Source organism: Heterodontus francisci, chromosome 42 (assembly GCF_036365525.1).
Source record: "Heterodontus francisci isolate sHetFra1 chromosome 42, sHetFra1.hap1, whole genome shotgun sequence".
Taxonomy (NCBI): Eukaryota; Metazoa; Chordata; class Chondrichthyes; order Heterodontiformes; family Heterodontidae; genus Heterodontus; species Heterodontus francisci.
Genome location: NC_090412.1, coordinates 6,626,210 through 6,649,068, shown reverse-complemented (window position 1 = coordinate 6,649,068; position 22,859 = coordinate 6,626,210). Strand labels below are relative to the sequence as shown.

The 22,859-nt window shown below is 43.1% G+C and overlaps 2 protein-coding genes across 13 annotated transcripts in view; one reads left to right on the top strand and one right to left on the bottom strand.

Annotated features, from left to right (window-relative positions):
* Nucleotides 1–8,338, top strand: part of vsir (V-set immunoregulatory receptor) — a 48,651-nt gene extending 40,313 nt beyond the window's left edge. The window contains exon 7 of the mRNA XM_068020434.1: nt 673–8,338. Within this exon, the coding sequence (XP_067876535.1) occupies nt 673–698 (26 nt within the window). The 3' untranslated portion in view covers nt 699–8,338. The remainder of the gene's footprint in view (nt 1–672) is intronic.
* The window catches only part of cdh23 (cadherin-related 23), a 658,884-nt gene that overhangs the window by 128,198 nt on the left and 507,827 nt on the right, over nt 1–22,859 (bottom strand). The window lies entirely within an intron of this gene.

Below are 22,859 nucleotides of genomic sequence, written 5' to 3'. Positions count from 1 at the left end.
TATATACACTGGTTAACCAAAAAAAGATAAATTGGATTTCTCGATCAGAGCTCTATTACAGACAAAAAAAACCCCACACCCGGGCAGATCACTTGCCCACCCTTGAAAAGATAGCAGATGAGACATGCTTCACAGAATCTTTTAAAGAATTGCAGGAAAGCGAGCTGGGTTGTAGTCTTCTGTTCTTCCTTGGAATTCTCTCCTTTTTCTGGCCTTTTTTGACACTTCAGCAGCACTTGACTTTTATCTCTTTCCAGAAGGTATGAGCACGCACTCGTGCACGCGCACACACTGACTAACAAACAAAAAGCTTGGTGAGTTTTTTCTGCCCAACCCAGGTGTGCTCTGTTACTACTGGGCTTGTCCAATCAAAGGAGTGCTCATCACTTTTCTGCCCGTTGCCAGGGATCTGCACTAAGCCTAACCCCAGTCATGGTGATAACCAGGAGCACTGTTGCCAATCTGGCTCCCTCAGTGCCCTTGATGACTTCCTTTTCAAAACAAAAAAACCATGGTCCACATTTATTCATCTTAACCATAAATTCTTTCATAAATATTTTAAACAAAAAAATGAAATCATAACAGTATATACGATATAGATATATATAAAATGTAATTACTTAGGTATTAAATGTAAAACTTGATTTTACTTCATTTCTTTTCTTTTTGCAGAGATTGTGCCCGACTCCCCAAAGTGATACACGCATAAACTGGCATGTGCCACATATAGGATCATGGCAGTTGGAGCAGATGAACAGAAGGTGGTACGATTTGACAGAAAGCATTTACAAATGGATACACAATGAAATATACCCCCTCATGTAACTTCCAGCAGTTTTATGTAGTAATCAGACTATGTTGAAAATTGCAGACTAAAGCCCTTTTCAGGTCAACTGCGAATTTCAACTGAGATATGAATTAAGGACAATGTAGCAACACATTATGCAAGATCTTTGCTTTAATGGGCAGTCAATATCTTCATTCGTGGGGGTGAGTGAACACCATTATTAATCTGTAATGCACCAATACACTTGAGTTTACTGGTGTAAGTTAGCTAAATTGCTAACAAAGCTAGGCAATTAGCCAGTGTAATGCGTATCTGCCTACGCATGGAATATCTGTATAGGTCTGTCAAGTCATGTCCTCTCTCTTCCCCCTCCTGACCCACAACAGACAAGCACAATTACTGTCTAATGCTCGACCCATTTGGACTCTCAAAACTCAGATTCCGAGCCAGATCCAGTCTTGGTCAGTGAGGTGTGCCTCACGTCCAAGATAGAAAGCTTGCACAGACGCAACCCATGGCAGCTACCAGATGAGTGTGTGTGCGCACACAGTGCACAACTCACTGCTTTCGAGATGATTTAATTAAGTAAAAAAAAGCGCTCCTGAATAGCACATTCCTGCACTGCAGCAGTATTTTGTCCTATCTACCTCTCTAGGAAATTTTAATCTGTGTCACTTGCTTGTGTGCTGTCATGTCAACATGAACATTTTCTCTCCAAACACACTCTAATGGGTTGGGGTGGGAGGGGGAGCTAGGAAAAGACAAGTGACTTGGTCCAACACAAGAAATACCCTGAATCTCTGTACTTAATGCAGATTGAATGATTCACTCCCAAATCTGCTGCAAGTCCCAGTGTCAGCCAACAAGCTGGCTTCAAAATAACAAGCTACTTGCCTCACTCATCAAATGAAGTTCTGTGCAGAGGCAGCTTGCTCAATTTTGACAACAGCAGTGCTGTATTTTCAAAGCAAGGGATCCCTCTTGTGCCAGTGCCATTCTGTAGGGTTTGGATGGTCAGTATTACCTATGTAGCCACATATCATAGTCTACAATGGGTCTTGTGCCATCATGAGCTCGAATTGTAAATTGTTTGTCAGTATTATGGTTGACTGTCATGTCAATTTTTCTTCTGTACATAATCAGAGAGTAAAATTTCGGGCTATTGCAGTGTTTATGGGTGTTTATAGTAAAACAGTATTACTGAATGATTGAGACAATCACTGCTCAGTTTTAAAAATCAGAACAATCTCCAAGGCAGGTCACCTGGAGCTCGATGCAGAAAGTTACAGGTACGTTTAATGGTTCTGGTCCATAGTGATTCGCTAAAGCTGTCAATGCAAACCTGAAAGAATGAAGTCCTTTTTTAAATAGAGAAGAATGACCAAAAAAATTTCAAACACATATACACCAACAACCACTTGCATTTATATAGGAGCTTTAACATAGTAAAAGCTCCAAGGTGCCAAACAAAATTTGACATATAGCTGCATAAGGAGATATCAGGAGATGGGGGGAGGGGGGGCGGGGTCACAAGGTAGGTTTTAAAGAAAGTCTTAAAGGAGGAGAGAGAAGTTGAGAGATTTAGGGAAGAAATTCCAGAGCTTAGGGCCCAGATAGCTGAAAGCATGGCCACCAATGGTGGGGCAATTAAAATCGGGGATGCTCAAGAGGCCAGAATTGGAGGAGTGCAGAGATCTCAAGAGTTGCAGGGCTGGAGCAGGTTACAGAGATTGGGGAGTTGGGGTGCAAAGCCTTCGAGGGATTTGAAAACAATTTAAAATTGAGGTGTGTAATTGCACATACTGTAATGTGTGCAGAACAAATGTGGACTACTACTGGACCGGCATGACGATCAGAAATGACTATTAGTGCAGACGGGACCTGGTCTCAGTTGGCTGTGTGTGAAAAGCTAGGACTTGCACTTCTCAGAGCAATGTGTTGTTCAGTTGCATAACTTAATTCAGGAGACAGCCGCAGCCCGAACTGCAGGCTGTTTGAACGAGAGGGCTGATGGATCTTTTGTTTGGTTTTACAACACGGGCAATTAAACAGGGCATTTGGATCTCAATGCAGGAATGGGAAGGGTTTTTCACTGTGTTATTCCATGAAGCGCAATATTCCAATGACGTGCTCCTGGTGAGGAGCCTTACCTGCCTGAAACATGCATTGGATCTCAGCATGTGCAATGTACAGCTACCAACCAGAAGTGCAAGGACAGAAAACTGTATTAAGCTGAAGCTTTTAGTCCAACACTGTAATCAGTTTTTCCTGGACTACTCTTAGCCTGACCTACCTGTATATCTGTGCGGACAGACTGACAGACAAAATATCCTCTCAACTGCGCATAATGCAAAACAAAACTTGCAACATGAGGGAGCATTGAAGCTTAAAATGGCATGTGTGAGGAGTAAAAATATCACAGAAATCACCTGAGAATGATGATTCAAACTTAATGTACAGAACCCCCAAACTCATCCGGATTATTTTTTGAAAGCAAAAATTATTTACTCCCGCTACCTTGCCTCAAAGCTGAAGTAAAGTCTGCGCCTTTCTTATTCTCAGCATCAAAGCCATTCGAAGCTCTATATGTGTCCTTATGCGTAACACTTTTTTATGTTGCAAGTTGACTACTGACAGACTCCTCCCCCCTTCAAACAGCGCATCTAAAATATTAGCTTACTGAGTCATTCTGTTTTGAGTAGGTCCCAACTAGCTCATCAATCTCAGAATTACTGGCAAATGATGATTGCTATATTTAGCAAATTACTCTTCAGCTTTTTATTCTCTCACTATATGCTCAACTCAAATGAACTATTGGTTCCTTAATCCCGACCAAGCACACACAAGAACAAAAACCACCAAACAGGTCGTTGTCTGTACTGGTACTGCTGGTTTGTCTAACTGTGCTACAAGGCCCAGTTCTGCGCGAGCACTCTTTTTTTCCTGTTATATTTTAAAGAAACAAAACCCATCCACCAGTGAGCCCTGGAGGCCACTGACACTTATAAAAACGTTAACACTGGTTTAAAAAAAAAAAATCCATGTCAACCCACTGCAAAACTTCAAGGTAGCATTCGTTAAGTGAAGTGCCAACATCCATTTAGGGTGCAGTTATACAGCCATTTTCGTGACATTGCAGCGAGGATCCTGGGGAGGAAATGGTCTGCAGTACTTGGGTTGGTTCCCCCTCCCTCTTATTTAAGATTCCACAATTGGGAGTTGCACAGGCTTGCTCCTGGTTGGCAGAATTTCACTGGGAGCCGGACAGCATAAATAAGTTTATTGCCTGACTGGAACCCATGTGGGAACTGCCAATTACTGGTTAAAAAATAAGAGACAGGATGAGAAGAAATGTTTGTTGTGCAGTGAGTTGTTGTGGTCTGGAACGCACTGCCTGAAAGGGCGGTGGAAGCAGATTCAATAATAATTTCCAAAAGGGAACTGGATAAACACTTCAAGTTGAAAATTTTGCAGGGCTATGGGGAAAGAGCAGGGGAGTTGGATAAATTGGATAGCTTTCAAAGAGTGCAGGTACAATGAGCCGAATCGCCTCCTTCTATAATCACTGTAAAATTACACATTTTTCCCGTTAAGGTCCAAATGCATTGTAGTCAAGTAGTGTGTACTTTCAAATTAACCAATTCAAAGTTGATAATTTGCTATTGGTTTATCACCATTCTTAGTGGGAATGGAATACAACTCTCTGGCTCCTTATAATCCAACACATATTCTGTCTAAGAGTCTTACTTGCAAATCAACACAGCCACAAACAGTAACCGTGATGATGAGACTGAATCCAAGGTTGCCAGAAAAAAGGTCAATAATCATCTGGTCTCGATCTTATTTGCAGGTCTGGTAATATACAGGAGGATCTTTTAAAAACTGCAGTGGTTTGGAGAAACTGGTCCAGTTTTGCTTTCTGGAAATTAAACCCAATATTTATACTGGCTGAGTGCTTTAAGGGATTTAAATGACAGTGCTGAAGTTCAGAAACCAAAGTATCGAACTTACGTAGCAGGTTTCAGTAATGACTTTAACCAGCACCTTGGTAATGAGCTTTAGAAAATAAAGACATCATTAAAACTCTTTGTGTTAAAGTCTGGTGCATGTAACCAGATTTGGGAGACTACACAATCAGTTGATGTTTCTAGAATTATCAACTAAACAATGGTTAGAGATAAACAGGCTAGAGGGACAAGCTTTATGAGCTTCAATCCTTTCTCGTTCTTGATGAGCTTAAAACTGATCTCAAAAGGAAAGCAAAACTATTGGCTTTGTGCAAGATTACCATGAAGAGACACATCAATACTCAACTGCAAACAATTAAAATGTTGTTCCACAGGGAGCAGAATGGGAGTGATTTGAACTGCTAATGATATGCTGGAACAGTCACTAGGATTAGTCACTCACAGTTTGTCACTTCCTCTCAGACCTGGTCACCCTACAGGCTGACATTTGCAGCAGTATCTCAACAGTTAACAGCAACTTTATACAGTTCATTGAATGTAGTAAAACGTCCTAAGGCACTACACAGGAGTGTTATCAGACAACATCAGAGGTGTCAGTGTTACCAATACGGCACGTGTGATAGCTCAGTGCTGCTGGAAAGTTCACAGCACAGGCAGACACTGAACCAAGTTGCTGCAAGAAAGGAAGGTGAAGGAAAGTGAGAAGCAAAGGTGTTGATGAAGAACTGGACATGAAGAGATAGTGTCGCTGTTTACAACGGCTGTGCACCACCCTCCTCACCCAATAACTCTGCAGCCTTCAATAGAAAGCTATAGCTGGAGCAGCTGCAATAAACACGGTTGTTGGGGTTAGAACGGAGAAACCTGCAAATGCTGCACTTCTGGGTTAAAAACTGATTATACACAGCAGGCATGTCAGCATCTGTAAAGAGATCAGGTTAATGTTACAGGTCTGCGTTTTTCATCAGAACTACACCTGAACCAGTCACTAGACTTCAAATACTGATGCAGCTCCTGTGCATTTCCAGTTTTTCGAAGGACACACCTCAACAATCCAGGCAAGATTAGAATTTTCAAGACAGTTAAACTGGCATTGCTTTCAGCACAAAGCAGGTCAGTCAAAATTAAAATTCACTTCTTGGCCTCTGCTTAAAATACTTTTCAATGAGTCATGTTGTACTTGAAAATAATTGTAATAGCAGGAATTTTACTGGTTTAGAAATATGGGTCAATGGTAAGGTTCCTCCAAGCCACTGCTCCAGAGTGACTGAACAAGTTGGATCCCATGGGATTCGGGAATCCTTAACATGGATCACTTGCTGTGATTGTCCATTTTTCCATCAAATCTATAAACCAGTCTATAAACTGGCACGGACACAACGGGCTGAATGGCCTCCTTCTGTGCTGTAATTTTTCCTTGGTTCTATGGTCTTGCCCAGCCTTTTTACACACTGGGGGAAGAGATCATCACCATATTATGTCGAACAAAAAACTATAAACATACGATCAGCAATGGGTTCACAATTTCAGTACAGATGATCATTGGAGAAATCTCTGTGTCCCCCATGGTTGGGGATTAATTGATAATTCCGCAAACATAAGCATGAGTATACAGAGTGTACACAAGTATACATGAGTGTACAGAGCGCACATAAGCTTTACTTCACCCTTCGTAATCTCTTTCCAAGACTTAAGCTGTAAGCTCTCCTTAAGGCCATCGCGCTCCCTTTTCAGTTACTCCAGTTTTACCCACCTAAGCAAGTAAACTGATCAAGCAACCAGAGCAACACAGAAGACCCGTGCAATGCCCAAGGTGCTGTTGTTCAGATGAGATCTCAAACGTTGCCCGTCTGTTGGGTGGTAGGCATCAGCAGTAGTTAGCACTCTCACTGTGGAGTCAGAAGGTTGTGCATTTGAGTTCCACTTCAGAGACGCGAGCACAAATACTAGGCTGGCACTTCCAGTGCAGTACTGAGGGAGTGATGCACTGCAAGAGGTTCCGTCTTTTGGATGAGACATTAAACCAAGGCCCTGTCTGTCCACTCAGATAGACGTAAAATATCCCACAGCACTATTTGAAAAAGAGCAGGGGAGATGTCACTGGTCTCCAGGACAATATTTATCATCAACCAACACCTAAAGCAGATTATCTGGTCATTATCACATTGCTGTTTGTGGGATCTTGCTGTGTGCAAATTGGTTGCCGCATTTCCTACATTGCAAAAGTGACGACACTTCGAAAGTGCTTCACTAGCTTTAAAGGGGCATCCTGAGATCGTGAAAGGCGCTACATAAATGCAAATTCTTTCTCTTTAGGATGTGAAAGATCCCATGGCTCTATTCAAAGCTCTCCTGTTGCCTCCTTCAGCCTTCCTCCCTCAACCACAACCAAGATTAACTGGCCATTCTGCTCATGGGCATACTTGGAGTAACAGGAAACATGGGAAAAAACGGCTGCTATACTTGTTGGCAAAACAGTCGTTGCACTTCAGCTAACTGTGCATGAAGTGCTTTTGAGATGCTTCTGAGAGGCTAAGAGTTGCACAGTGCTAGATAAATGCAAGGCATTATTTCTGACTGATTTAAGAGCCCACTGTCAGCTGCTTTATTTATCCTGTGATTTCTAAGATGGGGGAATGTAAGTTTCTTTTCATGGCTGTGCAATGATTGGAATCACCAGTTAACTATTTATCTATTGCTGATTAAGCGTCATTAGTGCAGGGTTAATAAGAGCCTTGTGATAGACATTATGCAGTTGACAGTTGCAAGGCTGGAGGTTCAAATAGACCAGAAAATAGCCCTGATCTTGCCCCTCTCTCCCAGTATGAACAAATCAAAGATTTTGTTAAAAAAGGTTCCATCTTTCAGAACTGCAAATCCAAGTTTTTCCATCGACAGAGTGCAGTACTAACAGTGCTTCTGATTACAGTGTGACAGCTACTTTTATGGGACAACGTATACTGAAGTTAGGGGTTCCAACTACAAAAAGTAGCTCCGACTGGCTTAGTATCGACAGTTTATAAAGGGTGTAATTTATCAGGTCTTTATCTCAGTGAATTTTCTTAAAATTTTGCTCTCCCGCTCAGAACGTAACCCTTCAACCCATGCAGCTGGTGTAAAATACTCTCAATCATTTGTTACTGTGCAATTATAAACACCTTAAACACAATGTACGTATTATGTTTTTATATAACAAAAAAATGTACAATTTGTATTTGTTCACCATCACTTAATTATTCAAAAATATGTAAGTTACTTTGAATGTAAAGTCATTTGATACGTTTTTAATTAAATTTAAAGCTGTAAGTTTTTATATCAAAATTAATTTCATAGAGGCTGAAAGAATATTAGAAATAAAATGTCTGTTACAGACACCTTCATCTATGTAAACTCTGTTCTTGCACATGTCACTGGTTGCTGAATGGAGAGGGGACAAATGCCTTGAGGTTGAGTCTCTACATCACCATCTTAAAGAAGGGTTAACCCGTTTATCAAATAAAGTCTGCTTATGTTGCAGAAAATATTGGGAGTGGGTTCTGCAAACTAGTGATCTCAATACATTAAAATGAATGGATCAAACTTATTTCTGTTATATTTTGGTTTCTTAACACTTTTCTATTACTCCTTTGAATAAAGATTCCAATATCTTTCCTACCACTGATGTTAAGCTATAGAGTCATAGAGAGATACAGCACTGAAACAGGCCCTTCGGCCCACCGAGTCTGTGCCGACCATCAATCACCCATTTATGCTAATCCTACATTAATCCCATGTCCCCTACCACATCCCCACCTTCCCTCGACTCTCCTACCACCTACCTATACTAGGGGAAATTTACAATGGCCAATTTACCTATTAACCTGCAAGTCTTTGGCTGTGGGAGGAAACCGGAGCACCCGGCGAAAACCCACACGGTCACAGGGAGAACTTGCAAACTCTGCACAGGCAGTACCCAGAACCAAACTCGGGTCGTTGGAGCTGAGAGGCTGCGGTGCTAACCACTGCGCCACTGTATCTGATCATAAATATAAGATAGTCACTAATAAATCCAACAAGGAATTCAGAAGGAGCTTCTTCACCCAGAGAGTGGTTAGAATGTGGAACTCACCATCACAGGAAGTGGTTTTGGCAAATAGAGCAGATGCATTTAAGGGGAAGCTAGATAAGTACGTGAGGGAAAAAGGAATAGAAGGCTATGTCTGATAGGGTGAGATGAAGTAGGGTGGGAGGAGGCTCATGTCGGGCATAAACACCAACATGGACCAGTTGGGCCGAATGGCCTGTTTCTGTGTTGTAAAGTTCAATGTAAAGCATTGCACAGGATGAGGTGTGCTCCATGCCTAGATTCTCAATAGGCGTTCTTCTAGGGAGGAACTCTGAACCAGGAGTGCTAATATGGAACGTGGGAACATCAACCATCCATAATAAAACCATGGGAACCTTTGTAAATAGACCTTTTGTAAAGGACATTCTTACTGCTTCAGAAAGTAGATCCCCTCCGTTCAATTTGTGGTTAAGATGATTCTGCTGCCTGTGTCCTAATTCACACCAAGTCCCATTCACCCATCAGCCCTGTGCTCTGAGACCTATACTGGATCCAGGTTAAGCAGCTCGATTTTAAAATTTTCATTCTGGTTTTCAAATCCCTCAATGGTCATGCTTATCACTGTCTCTGTAATCTCCTCCAGCTTTACAACCTACCAGAATATGTGCTCCTCCAACTCTGGCATTTTAAGCATCCCCGATTTTCATTGCTCCACCTTTAGCAGCCATGCCTTCAGCTTCCCGGGCCCTAATTTCCTCCCCAAACAGCTCTGCCTCTCTACCACTCTTTCTTTGTTTTCAATGTTCCATAAGACCGATCTCTTTGACCAAACTTTTGGTCACCTGCCTTTATATCTCCTTACCTGGTTCGGTGTCAAATTTTGTTTGATAATGCTCTCATGAAGTGCCTTGAGATGCTTTACGATGTTATAAATGTCAACGCAAGTGTGACCCGTGTGTAAATGCTGGCAGAGAGGTTGGCCAGTATCCAATGCTTATTGACTATGTGTGTTCCTTTTTGAAAATGTTGAGATGCTGACAGTTGATATGCCATGTTTACAAGAGTAGCAGGAGGGCAATGTGAAAGCATAGTTACAATCTCATCAGTTCGCCTCTAGTTGGAAATCAGAAATAGGCCATTAGGTTGATGATTGGAACATCAAAACACAACACAAGGAGAAACGCTCATTTTCACGACTGGAGATCTGTTCAGAATTCACACCAAAAAAGGCAAAAGGATCAATTTTAAACCCAACCACCTGGCAGACACCAGGTGGATGGGCAGTTAATAACGAGTAGGTTACCATATCATCACCTCATTCCATGACAATATGAAAGGCACAATTCAACATGGTGGCTCCTCATCAGACCCCTTTCCTATCCTGAGTGGCGTGAAACAGGGCTGTGTTCTCGCACCCACACTTTTTGGGATTTTCTTCTCCCTACTGCTTTCACATGTGTTCAAGTCCTCGGAAGAAGGAATTTTCCTCCACGCAAGATCAGGGGGCAGGTTGTTCAACCTTGCCCGTCAAAGAGCGAAGTCCAAAGTACGGAAAGTCCTCATCAGGGAACTCCTCTTTGCTGACGATGCTGCTTTAACATCTCACACTCAAGAGTGCCTGCAGAGTCTCATCGACAGGTTTGCGGCTGCCTGCAATGAATTTGGCCTAACCATCAGCCTCAAGAAAATGAACATCATGGGGCAGGACGTCAGAAATGCTCCATCCATCAATATTGGCGACCATGCGCTGGAAGTGGTTCAAGAGTTCACCTACCTAGGCTCAACTATCACCAGTAACCTGTCTCTAGATGCAGAAATCAACAAGCGCATGGGAAAGGCTTTCACTGCTATGTCCAGACTGGCCAAGAGAGTGTGGGAAAATGGCGCACTGACACGGAACACAAAGGTCCAAGTGTATCAGGCCTGTGTCCTCAGTACCTTGCTCTATGGCAGCGAGGCCTGGACAACGTATGCCAGCCAAGAGCGACGTCTCAATTCATTCCATCTTCGCTGCCTCCGGAGAATCCTTGGCATCAGGTGGCAGGACCGTATCTCCAACACAGAAGTCCTCGAGGCGGCCAACATCCCCAGCTTGTACACACTACTGAGCCAGTGGCGCTTGAGATGGCTTGGCCATGTGAGCCGCATGGAAGATGGCAGGATCCCCAAAGACACATTGTACAGCGAGCTCGCCACTGGTATCAGACCCACCGGCCGTCCATGTCTCCGCTTTAAAGACGTCTGCAAACGCGACATGAAATCTTGTGACATTGATCACAAGTCGTGGGAGTCAGTTGCCAGCGTTCGCCAGAGCTGGCGGGCAGCCATAAAGACGGGGCTAAAATGTGGCGAGTTGAAGAGACTTAGTAGTTGGCAGGAAAAAAGACAGAGGCGCAAGGGGAGAGCCAACTGTGTAACAGCCCGGACAAACAAATTTCTCTGCAGCACCTGTGGAAGAGCCTATCACTCTAGAATTGGCCTTTATAGCCACTCCAGGCGCTGCTTCACAAACCACTGACCACCTCCAGGCGCGTATCCATTGTCTCTTGAGATAAGGAGTCCAAAGAGATGGACCATACTCACCCACTCAGGTCCTGACATTATGCACCATTTCATAGAAACATAGAAAATAGGAGCAGCAGTAGGCCATTCAGCCCTTCGAGCCTGCTCTGCCATTCATTATGATCATGGCTGATCATCCAATTCAGTAACCTGCTCCCACTTTCGCCCCATACCCTTTGATCCCATTAGATATCTAACTCCTTCTTGAAACATACAATGTTTTGGCCTCAACTGCTTTCTGTGGTAGCAAATTCCACAGGCTCACCACTCTCTGGGTGAAGTAATTTCTCCTCATCTCAGTCCTGAAAGGTTTACCCCATATCCTTAGACTATGACCCCTGGTTCTGGACTCCCCCACCATCGGGAACATCCTTCCTGCATCTACCCTGTCAAGCCCTGTTAGAATTTTATAGTTTTCTATGCGATCCCCCCTCACTCTTCGGAACTCCCGCGAATATAATCCTACTGACTCGGTGTCTCCTTATACGTCAGTCCTGCCATCCCAGGAATCAGTCTGGTAAACCTTCGCTGCACTCCCTGTGTAGCAAGAACATCTTTCCTCAGATAAGGAGACCAAAACTGCACACAATATTCCAAGTGTGGCCTCACCAAGGCCCTGTATAATTGCAGCAAGACATCCCCTACTCCTGTACTCGAATCCTCTCGCTATGAAGGCCAACATACCATTTGCCTTTTTTACCGACTGTTGCACCTGCATGCTTACCTTCAGCGACCAGTGTACGAGAACACCCAGGTCATGCTGCATATTCCCCTCTCTCAGTTTATAGCCATTCAGATAATAATCTGCCTTCCTGTTTTTGCTACCAAAGTGGATAACCTCACATTTATCCACATTATGCTGCATCTGCTATGCATTAGCCTACTCACTCAACTTGTCCAGATCACCCTGAAGCCTCTCTGCATCCTCCTCACAACTCACCCTCCCACCCAGTTCTGTCTCATCTGCAAATTTGGAGATATTACATTTAGTTCCCTCATCTAAATCATCAACATATATTGTGAATATCTGGGGTCCTAGCACCGACCCCTGCGGTACCCCACTAGTCACTGCCTGCCATTTGGAAAAAGACCCATTTATCCCTACTCTTTGTTTCCTGTCTGCCAACCAATTTTCTATCCATCGCAATACACTACCCCCAATCCCATACGCTTTAATTTTACACGTTAATCTCTTATGTGGGACTGTGTCAAAAGCCTTCTGAAAGTCCAAATAAACCACATCCACGGGCTCCCCCTCAACAACTCTACTAGTTACATCCTCAAAGAATTCTAGTAGATTTGTCAAGCATGATTTCCCTTTTGTAAATCCATGCTGACTCTGCCCGATTCTACCACTGTTCTCTAAGTGCTCTGCTATAAAATCTTTGATAATTGACTCTAGAACTTTCCCCATTACCAACATCAGGCTGACTGGTCTATAATTCCCTGCTTTCTCTCTACCTCCCTTTTTAAATGGGATACATTAGCTGCCCTCCAATCTGTAGGAACTGTTCCAGAGTCTATAGAATCTTGGAAGATGACCACCAATGCATCCACTATTTCTAGGGCCACTCCCTTAAGTACTCTGGGATGCATACCATCAGGCCCTGGGGATTTATCGGCCTTCAATCCCATCAATTTCCCCAACACCATTTCTCTACTAATACTGATTTCCTTCAGTTTCGCTCTCTCACTGAGCCCTGTGTTCCCCAACATTTCTGGTATATTTGTGTCCTCCTTCGTGAAGCCAAAACTAAAGTATGCATTTAGTTGGTCAGCCATTTCTTTATTCCCCATAATAAATTCCCCTGTTTCTGACTGTAAGGGACCTACATCTGTCTTCACCAATCTTTTTCTCTTCACATACCTACAGAAACTTTTACAGTCAGTTTTTATGTTCCCCGCAAGCTTGCTCTCGTACTCTATTTTCCCCTTCTTAATCAATCCCTTGGTTCTCCTTTGCTGAATTCTAAACTGCTCCCAATCCTCAGGTCTGTTGTTTTTTCTGACAGATTTATATGCCTCTTCCTCAGATCCAATGCTATCTCTAATTTCCCTTGTAAGCCATGGTTTGGCTACCTTTCCCGTTTTACTTTTGCACCAGACAGGAATAAACAATTGTTAAAGTTCATCCATGCGCTCTTTAAATGTTTGCCATTGCCTATCCACTGTCATCCCTTTAAGTAACATTTCCCAATCCGTCATTGACAACTCGCGCCTCATACCTTCGTAGTTTCCTTTACTAAGATTCAGGATCCTTGTCTCAGAATCAACGACGTCACTCTCCATCTTGATGGAGAATTCTATCATATTATGATCGCTCATCCACAAGGGGTCTCGCGCCACTAGACTGTCAATTATTCCTCTCTCATTACACAATACCCAGTCTAGGATGGCCTGTTCTCTGGTTGGTTCCTCAATGCATTGGTCCAGAAAACCATCCCATATACACTCCAAGAATTCCTCCTCTATGGTATTGTGACTAATCTGATTTGCCCAATCTACATGCAGATTAAAGTCACCCATAGTTACAGATGTTCCTTTATCGCATGCGCCTCTAACTTCCTGTTTAATGCCATTTCCAACATCACCACTACAGTTTGGGGGTCTATATACAACCCCCACTAACGTTTTTTGCCCTTAGTGTTTCTCCGCCTTACCCATACAGATTCCACATCGTCATAGCTAATATCTTTCCTCACTATTGTGTTAATTTCCTCTTTAACCAGCAATACAACTCCACTGCCCGAATAGTTCTGCAGGCAAATGAGGTCCTTTCTAAAGTGGGATGGGGGGCTCATGATTAAATACAAACTGGGGTCCTAGAAAGTCAATAGGTCCCTTTTTAATTGGGGCCCAAGTGAGGAAACCATCGCAGCGTCACCCACTGCCAGGCAAAAGAGGGTCCTCCAATCTAAGTGTCAAACCTTCCTCTATGGGGCATGAAAGGGCAGCTGAGCTTCTCTGGGCCTCCCATTGGAAGCTGTGTCATCTGCCTATATAAACACGAGCGCTGCATTCAACTCTGTGTACTGCACCTCAGCAAGGATATTGTGGCCTTTTGCTTTGAGTCACTCAAGCATGCTGATAGGTTTTTGTTTCGACCTTATATTGGCTAACTGAAGTTAAAAGGTCTGACACTACTTGAAACAGCAAACGCGAAAATATCATCACCATAGTAACAGAAGAAATGCGACCCAATTCATCTGTAATACAAGCTGAAGGGAATTCATCTGTATTCAACATCAGAAGCTGTCAATGCTGGATCTGCGCAACATGTACTAATCTCTTGCAAAGTAGATTTCCTGTTTATTCACAACTTTGGACTTGTTGAAAATGCCTATCTAAGAAAACATCTTGGAACACAAAAGCCCAGAGATTCTGATTGCCATCATTTCACATCATGAGTGACCAATTTCTACTGGTGCTAAAATAATGCCCATTGGAAAATCTAAAGCAGGAAAGGCATCACATTAACATAGTGTCAAAGAGAGCAAACGGCTTGGGTTTCAAAAAAAAGGCATCAAATCTACAGCACAGAAACAGGCTATTCCAACCAACTGGTCTAACCCAGATTTTGTGCTCCACATGAGTCTTCCACCAGCCCTCTTCATCTAACCCCATCAACATATTCCTTTCTCCCTCACATATTTACCTAGCTTCCAGCTATTCGCCTCAACTACTCCCTGTGGTAGTGAGTTCCACATTCTCACCACTCTCTGGGTAAAGAAGTTTCACCTGAATTCCCTACTGGATTTACTTGGGACTATATCGTATTGGTGACCCCTGGTTTTGGTCTCCCCCACAAGTGGAAGCATTTTCACTATGTCTACCCTATCAAATCCTTTCAGAATCTTAAAGACCTCCACCAGGTCACCCTTCAGCCTTATCCTTTATACAGAAAAGAGCCCCAGCCTGTTCAGTCTTTTCTGATAATGATATCCTCTCAATTCTGGTATCATTCTTGTCAATTTTCTTTGCACCTTATCCAACGCTTCCATATCATTTTTTAAAATATGGAGACCAGTGTTGTGCACACTACACAAATGCGTGGTCCAGTTAAGGTTCAATACAAGTTTAACATAACTTCTCTGGATAATTTCAATATTTGTGGTCACAAAGACATGCAACGTAACATCCGCAGTGTTGGTCTGGAAGAGGTGGCAGGGCTAAAATAGGATGAGGTCTTTTGTGAACTATGGAGAACAATGGATCTTTTGATTCGGAATGACTAACAGCAAGAATCAATGCAGAGCCACTGATTTCCAAAGCAAGTGATTGCTAAACATTGCAATGATTCCAAGCAGATGTTCTGCACCCACATTGTATTTTTCAGATATAGGGGAGCAGTTTCTTCATTCATTTCTGAAATGGAAAAGCAGTCTACCTCTGACTTATAACACAAGTGCAGATCCAACAAAGCAGAAAGAAAGCAGATTATAGCAGCATGTAAGTACAAGATTGATACAGGGACAGGTAAGGAAAGCCACTGAGCATATCAATCGAGTTAAAAGCTACAATTCCCCTATAACAGCATCCAACTGATCCCTGAGTTTTGTCTCCATTCCACATGTTGATTATTTTGTGCGTGATGGCGACCTTTCCGATATTAGCCCTAAGTTTGCTTTATACCAGTTTGCCTGTGTGCCCTCTTGTCCAATCATGGTTTGGCTTGCAGCTCTGGTGAAGGGCTTCCCTTGTCTACCTTTTGTGCACTTTGTTCACAAGGACAATGCACTCTCACCAATCTTTTGCCAAACTGGTGGCAGAAGGCAAATTTGAGAAATGAAAATATTGCGCCTGTGTGGAGCCCTGACTACAGACAGCAAGTCCAACACAAAACAAAGTGGATTACTCTTGCAGAAATTTCAGCTTTACTGGGGCAAAATGGATAGAAATTCTTTAGGCTCCCCGATAGTACCGGGTACGATCCTTACCGCCTGATTTTCATAGAAATATGGAATCTTACAGGATGGAAGGAGGCCATTCGGCCCATCATACCTGTGCTGGCTCTTTAAAAGATCTGCCCATTTAGTGGCACACCCCGGCTTTTTCACCATAACCCTGAGAATTGGCCTCTTCAAATCCATGGATAATTGCCTTTTAACAGTTCCCATGCAATCCGGTCCCACCATACTTTCAGGTAGTGCGTTCCAGATCCTTTGCGTGAAGAGATTTCTCCTCATTTCCCCTCTTTTGTCAGTTATTTTAAAACTATGACCTCTGTTTATTAACCCACATGCCAGAGCAAATAGTTAATCTCCAATTGCTCTATCAAAACCCCTCATAACTTTATGACTTTTCCTCCAGGCGCTGCTCCCAGTATCTCAATATGCCAAGCGGGAGCAACAGGCAAATCCGTCCCATTCAACTGTGAAGTTACACGTGCAAATATTTTAAAGTTTATGGCAGAAAGCACTCTGGTAACATGGAGCAGCTCGTATCTTGACTGTTTTAGTGTGGGCATGTTGATTTAAAAAGCCATTTGGAATGATCTCAGAAAGGAAATGCAACTGTTGAGACACAGGAAACTTGCACTAAATTTGTCACTCATAACTGCTATGCAAAAAGCACCAAATTAAACTTGTGCACAAACCTGTCTACCTTGCTATATTGAGGTTTCCTGTTGTAAACTTTCTGTACATAAGGTAGGTAATATTATTTCAAATATCCCCGATAAAATCCAGGACATGGAAACCACGAGCAAGAACCATAAACTCACTGCTGACTTGTACAAAAATAATGCTTGCCAAGACCATATTATCACAAAAATGAAGGTAGCCGCAAGAACGTGGATTGAGGGTGATGGAGACATTAATAGATCTGATTCGTTGACATTGCTGTTTGTTGGATCTGCTGTTTGCAAAAATAGCCACTGATGTACCTAGTCACTGCACTTCAAAATTAATACACTGGATATGAACTACTTTTGAGGTATTTGAGAGAAATGTTGAAAAGTCTGTTAACAAGTTGAGAAGGCTGTCAAAAAGCATATGGGCTACCTGGGCTTACGAATAGAGAAATAGTGTGCACAAGCAAGGGAGTTACGCTAAGCCTTTATAAAATACTCGTTAGGACCCAGCTGGAGTACAGTGTTTCCAATTCTGGGTAGCACACTTTAGGAAGAATGTCAAGGCATTGGAGAGGGTGCAGGAAGATTTACCAGAACGGTACCATGGATAAGGAACTTCAGTCATGTGGAGAGAGTGGAGAAGCTGAGGTAGTTCTCTTTAGAGCGGAGAAGGTTATGAGGATATTTGAAAGAGGAGTTCAAAATCATGAAGGGTAAATGAGGAGAAACAGTTTCCAGTGGCAGAAGGGTCAACAACCAGACGACATGGATTGAAGGTAACTGGCAAAAGAACCAGAGGTGACATGAGGAAACTTTTTTTTTTAACGCAGTGTTATGCTGATCTGGAATGCACTGTTGCAAAGTGTGATGGAAGCAGATTCAGTTGTAACTTTCAAAAGAGATAAATACTTGAAGGGAAAACATTTACAGTGCTCTGGAGAAAGAGCCCTTTGGTAGAGCTATCCAATTAGTGCCAATCCCCTGCACTTTCCCCAAAGCCCTTTAAAAAAGAGAAAGGGGTGGAGGGGTCTGGCAAGGGAATTGCACAGCTTCGGGCCCAGGAGGCTGAAGACACAGTCTCCAATGCTGGGACATAAGAAATCAGGGAAGTGCAAGAGGCCAGAATTGGAGGAGTTCAGAGATCCCGGATGGTTGTAGGGCTGGAGGAGGTTACAGAGATAGGGAAGGGAGCGAGGCTGTGGAGGGGTTGAAAACAAGGATGAGAATGTCAAAATCTAGTAAAACGTGTTCAATGGTTTTTCGTGACCTTCATTTTGTACATCTTTTTCCTAGTTCTGAATTAGCCAAAGGTCTTCGTCTACTGACGACTTCAGGGAATCTGGCAATTTTATCGCAAGGTGTTGCTGATGGCTTCAACAAACCCTGGCAGCCAAACTCAACTTAGAAGCATGCTATTGTGTCCATAAAACACTAGTGGGTGGTCTGAAGGCCTCAGCTGGGCTGGCAGAATTTCTGTTTTCATTTTATAATTCTAACAGACACAGTTTTTCACTTTACCCCAGATGTATAAATACTATAAGCAAATATTAGGCTTTTTTTTTTAGTTCTTGTACAATGAGCTCCTGTGAAGTGCAGTGACTGCTGGAATGCAGGTGAACACAGATAGGGCGGCACAGTGGCGCAGTGGTTAGCACCGCAGCCTCACAGCTCCAGCGACCCGGGTTCAAATCTGGGTACTGCCTGTGTGGAGTTTGCAAGTTCTCCCTGTGTCTGCGTGGGTTTCCTTCGGGTGCTCCGGTTTCCACCCACATGCCAAAGACTTGCAGGGTGATAGGTTAATTGGCCATTATAAATTGCCCCTAGTATAGTTAGGTGGGAAGGAAATATAGGAACAGGTGGGGATGTGGTAGGAATATGGAATTAGGGTAGGATTAGTATAAGTGGGTGGTTGATGATCGGCACAGACTCGGTGGGCCGAAGGGCCTGTTTCAGTGCTGTATCTCTAAAAAAAAAAAACAGATGCCTTTTGCAGCCAGCCAGATTGGGGAGATGGATAACAGCTGGCAATTTTTTTTAATGGAAATTTAGGGGAAAATGCTTCTTTTTAATGTTTGCAGAGATAACCAAATTATGCCACCTCGGCCTTACTGGAGGAACTGACTGCCTGAGCGTTGGCACAAATCAACACAGCAGGGTGATATAGAAAAGCTCAGTCTTTGAGTTTTGCAGTGTTGGCTATATTGAGGCCACGAATCTCCAGTTAGGCCTCAGCTGGAATAGTGTGTACAATTCTGGGCTCTACACTTTGGGAAGGAGTCTTAAGCCCTGGAGAGGGTACCTAGGAGGTTTACCAGCATGACATCAGGAATGAGGGAGTTCAGTTATTGGAAAAACAGGGATTGTTCTCCTTGGCGCAGAGAAGGTTAAAGGGAGACCTATATAAAGGAATTCAAAATTATGAGGGTCTTGATAGAGCAAATGAGCAGAAACTATTTCCTCTGGCAAGTGGGTCAGTAACCAGAGGTCATAGATTTAAAATAATTGGCCAGAAGGGAAATGAGAATTTTTTTCACACAGAGGCTTGTTCAGATTTAGAAGGTACTACCTGAAAGAGTGGCAGAGTTAAATTTCTTAAAAGGTAATCAGATATGTACTTGTGGAGGACTACTTTGCAGGATTGCAGGGAAAAATCTGGTGCGAGAGTGAAAATTGGATAGCTCTTGCAAAGAGCTAGCACAGACAGGATGGGCCAAATGGCCTCCTTCTGTGCTGTAAGATTCTATGATTCTACAGCTTGGTACGCTAGTGCCAGGAATCAGGAGGGCTCGTGGCGCCCGGATTTTCAAGTTTAACCCTCCGCACCCACCCCATACCCCATGCAGAGGTGCGCGCCAGCGGAATGGTTTGCAAGCAGAGCACCAAGAAGCCTTTGCGGTCGTGCCACAGGAGATCTAGCAAAGGAGGCTGCCTTCTTTGGAGCACCCATTGTGCCAAAGCAGAGGCCAACACTGATTGTGTGTTTTTTTTAAAACTTTGAAAACATGGACAAGCTTGGTCCTGTCCCAAAACCATTTAAAACTGCCTGGCTGAGAATGGGTCTGTGTGTAAGCTCACATACGCAGAGCTATTTCTTAACCCTTGGTACTGCTAGCCTGTCATCAACTGTGCAATCACTGGGCTCCGACTGTTAGCTACACTATCTATACAGCCTTCGATTTTTCAACTCGAAAAATCAGGTCCTATCTTTAATGACACACTTGCGGCTGAGCGTATTGAAATATGTTGCTGGTTTAACTGCCATTTTTGATTTACAATATGAGGACGAGAGGTTTTCAAGTGTCAATGTCACCTGGAGCTGTGTGTTGTACAGAGAGAGACTTCAGCACAGTATTGGTGCCAGACTCACATCAAAGCTATTGACTTAAATCCCACTCCCCTGTTCTGTTAAGGTGTTTATTTAACTGTCTCTTAACTGTTGTGATGTGATTCAGTTTCAATGGCCCCTTAGGTAATGGGATTCCTTTAAACTCCAGGAGGTCATTCAGCCTTCGCCACTATTCAATCAGATCACGGTTGCTCTGCACCTCAACTCCATTTTCCCAACTCTGTTCCATATGCCTCGATACCCTCACCCACTAAACATAGATCAAAAAACATCAACGCAAGCTCGAGGAACAGCATCTCATCTGCCGATTAGGCACACTACAGCCTGCCGGACTGAACACCGAGTTCAATAATTTCAGAGCATGACAGCCCCCACATTTTACTTTCATTTTTAGTTATTTTTTCTTTTCTACATTTTTTACAATTTTTTTTCGCATTTATTTCATTTCATCTTAGTTTGTTCAGTTTGCTTACCCACTGTTTTTTTTCATGTTGGTACTTGCTGCTGTTCAATATTCAGTCCATTAACACCTAATCTGTACTAATGCTTTGTCTTTCAACACACCATTAACATATTGTTTGCCGTTGCTCCATGACCTTTTGGTCAGCTATGTGGCCTTGTCCAATCTACACCTTCTCCTTTCTTATCTCTTGCCCCACCCCCGCCTCACTTGCTTATAACCTGTGACATTTCTAATATTTGTCAGTTCCGAAGGGTCACTGACACGAAACATTAACTCTGCTTCTCTTTCCACAGATGCTGCCAGACCTGCTGAGTGGTTCCAGCATTTCTTGTTTTTATTTCAGATTTCCAGCATCCGCAGAATTTTGCTTTTATTATAGATCAAAAAAGACTGTTCTAACCTCGCTGGTTCAGTCTTTCAGTACCAATCCTGAATTTACTGTGGGAGAGTAAATTGGATAGCTCTTGCAAAGAGCCAGCACAGACATGATGGGCCGAATGGCCTCCTTCTATGCAGTAAGATTCTATGATTCTACAGCTTGCGAAGCTGGTGCCCGGAATCAGGAGGGCTCGTCTTGCCCGGATTTTCAAGTTTAACCCGCCACACCATACCCCATGCAGAGGTGCGCGTGAGCGGAATGGTTTGCAAGCAGATCTTGTTACTGATTCGCTGACCAATGAAACTAACCTCTCACTCTTTATTGTCTCAAACTGGATCTCTTTAAAAATTGGTTTACATTACCCCGAGTCAGATGAAATCAAACTAATATGCACTATTTCAGAACATTTCTATTGCCCAGCCTTTGTTCCAGTTTCTGAACAGTCATGTACTTGATCCATTTGACTTTATAGCGAACAGCAATTTATTTCCTGTTTTGATTCATTTCCGTCAGATTAACCACTTCGTACCAAGAGATTAACCACATGGTTACTGATGACCTTAAAAGGCGCAATAGATGCTGGAGGACAGTAATATGGCTTTAATCAAACGATAAATCAGAATAAGGGGCAGGCTATTTAAGACTGAGATGAGGAGGAATTTCTTCACTCAGAGGGTGGTGAATCTGTGGAATTCTCTACCCCAGAGGGTTGTGGAAGCTCAATTATTGTAAATGTTCAAGACAGAAATTGATAGATATCTAGATACTAACGACATCAAGGGATGTAGGGATAGAGCAGGAAAGTGGCGTTGAGGTAGATGAACAGCCATGATTTAACTGATAGGTGGAGCAGGCTCGATGGGCTGAATGGCCTACACCTACTCCACTTCTGGTGCAGTGTCCACACTCAAAATATGGCAATTCTCCTTCTGACCGTAAGATAGATTTAGAGGAACAAGGCCCATTCAGCAGATTTGGTCTCATCTTCCCAGAACAACAATTCAACCATCTTCCATCATCAGCCATGATCTAGCTGAATGGCAGAGCTGACCTGAGGGGCTGAATGGTCTACTCCTGTTTCCATGTTCCCTCTGTTAGCCCTTTTTCAAATGACTCCAGTGTCCTTGCCTTAACCATTCTGCCTGGTAACCAGTCCAATTTGATTATCGCACACTAAAGCTGTGGCTTTCAAGCTGCTAATTTAACGGGGAATTGCTTGGAATTAGCAGTACACTCATGGGGACCCCTTGAAAACACTGACAAACCTCTGTAAACTGGCTGAACATGTTGATTATGGTCAAAGCACTCTGCACGTTGTAATATACATCTGCTCACAATGGATGATTTTAAGTACAGTGAGCACTGTGCACTTGAGATTTAGCAGCCCCCTAATCCAAGGCAATCCCTTCAAAGTTCAAATTTAAAGCTACTTTGTCAGTCTTTTTCCCCTTAAATTTCAGAATCCCTGGAGACAAGAACAGAAAAGCTCCTCGGTCAGCAGCTTTTCTCAGGATTCAAACAGCCGAGCTCTTTTCTTTGCTGTGCTTGTGGTTGTTTTGTGCCAACTGCATGACTATCTCCGCTTGTTGTCTATCAAAGCCTTTACCGAAGGTATGTTGGGTGCGTCTCAATGTTATGTCTAGACAGTGGCTTCACACTTGGAGCTAGTTTCTAATTCTTGTGACTCGTAATGGGACACAGCACATCTACCCTGATGCAAGATAAAAGCATGAGTAT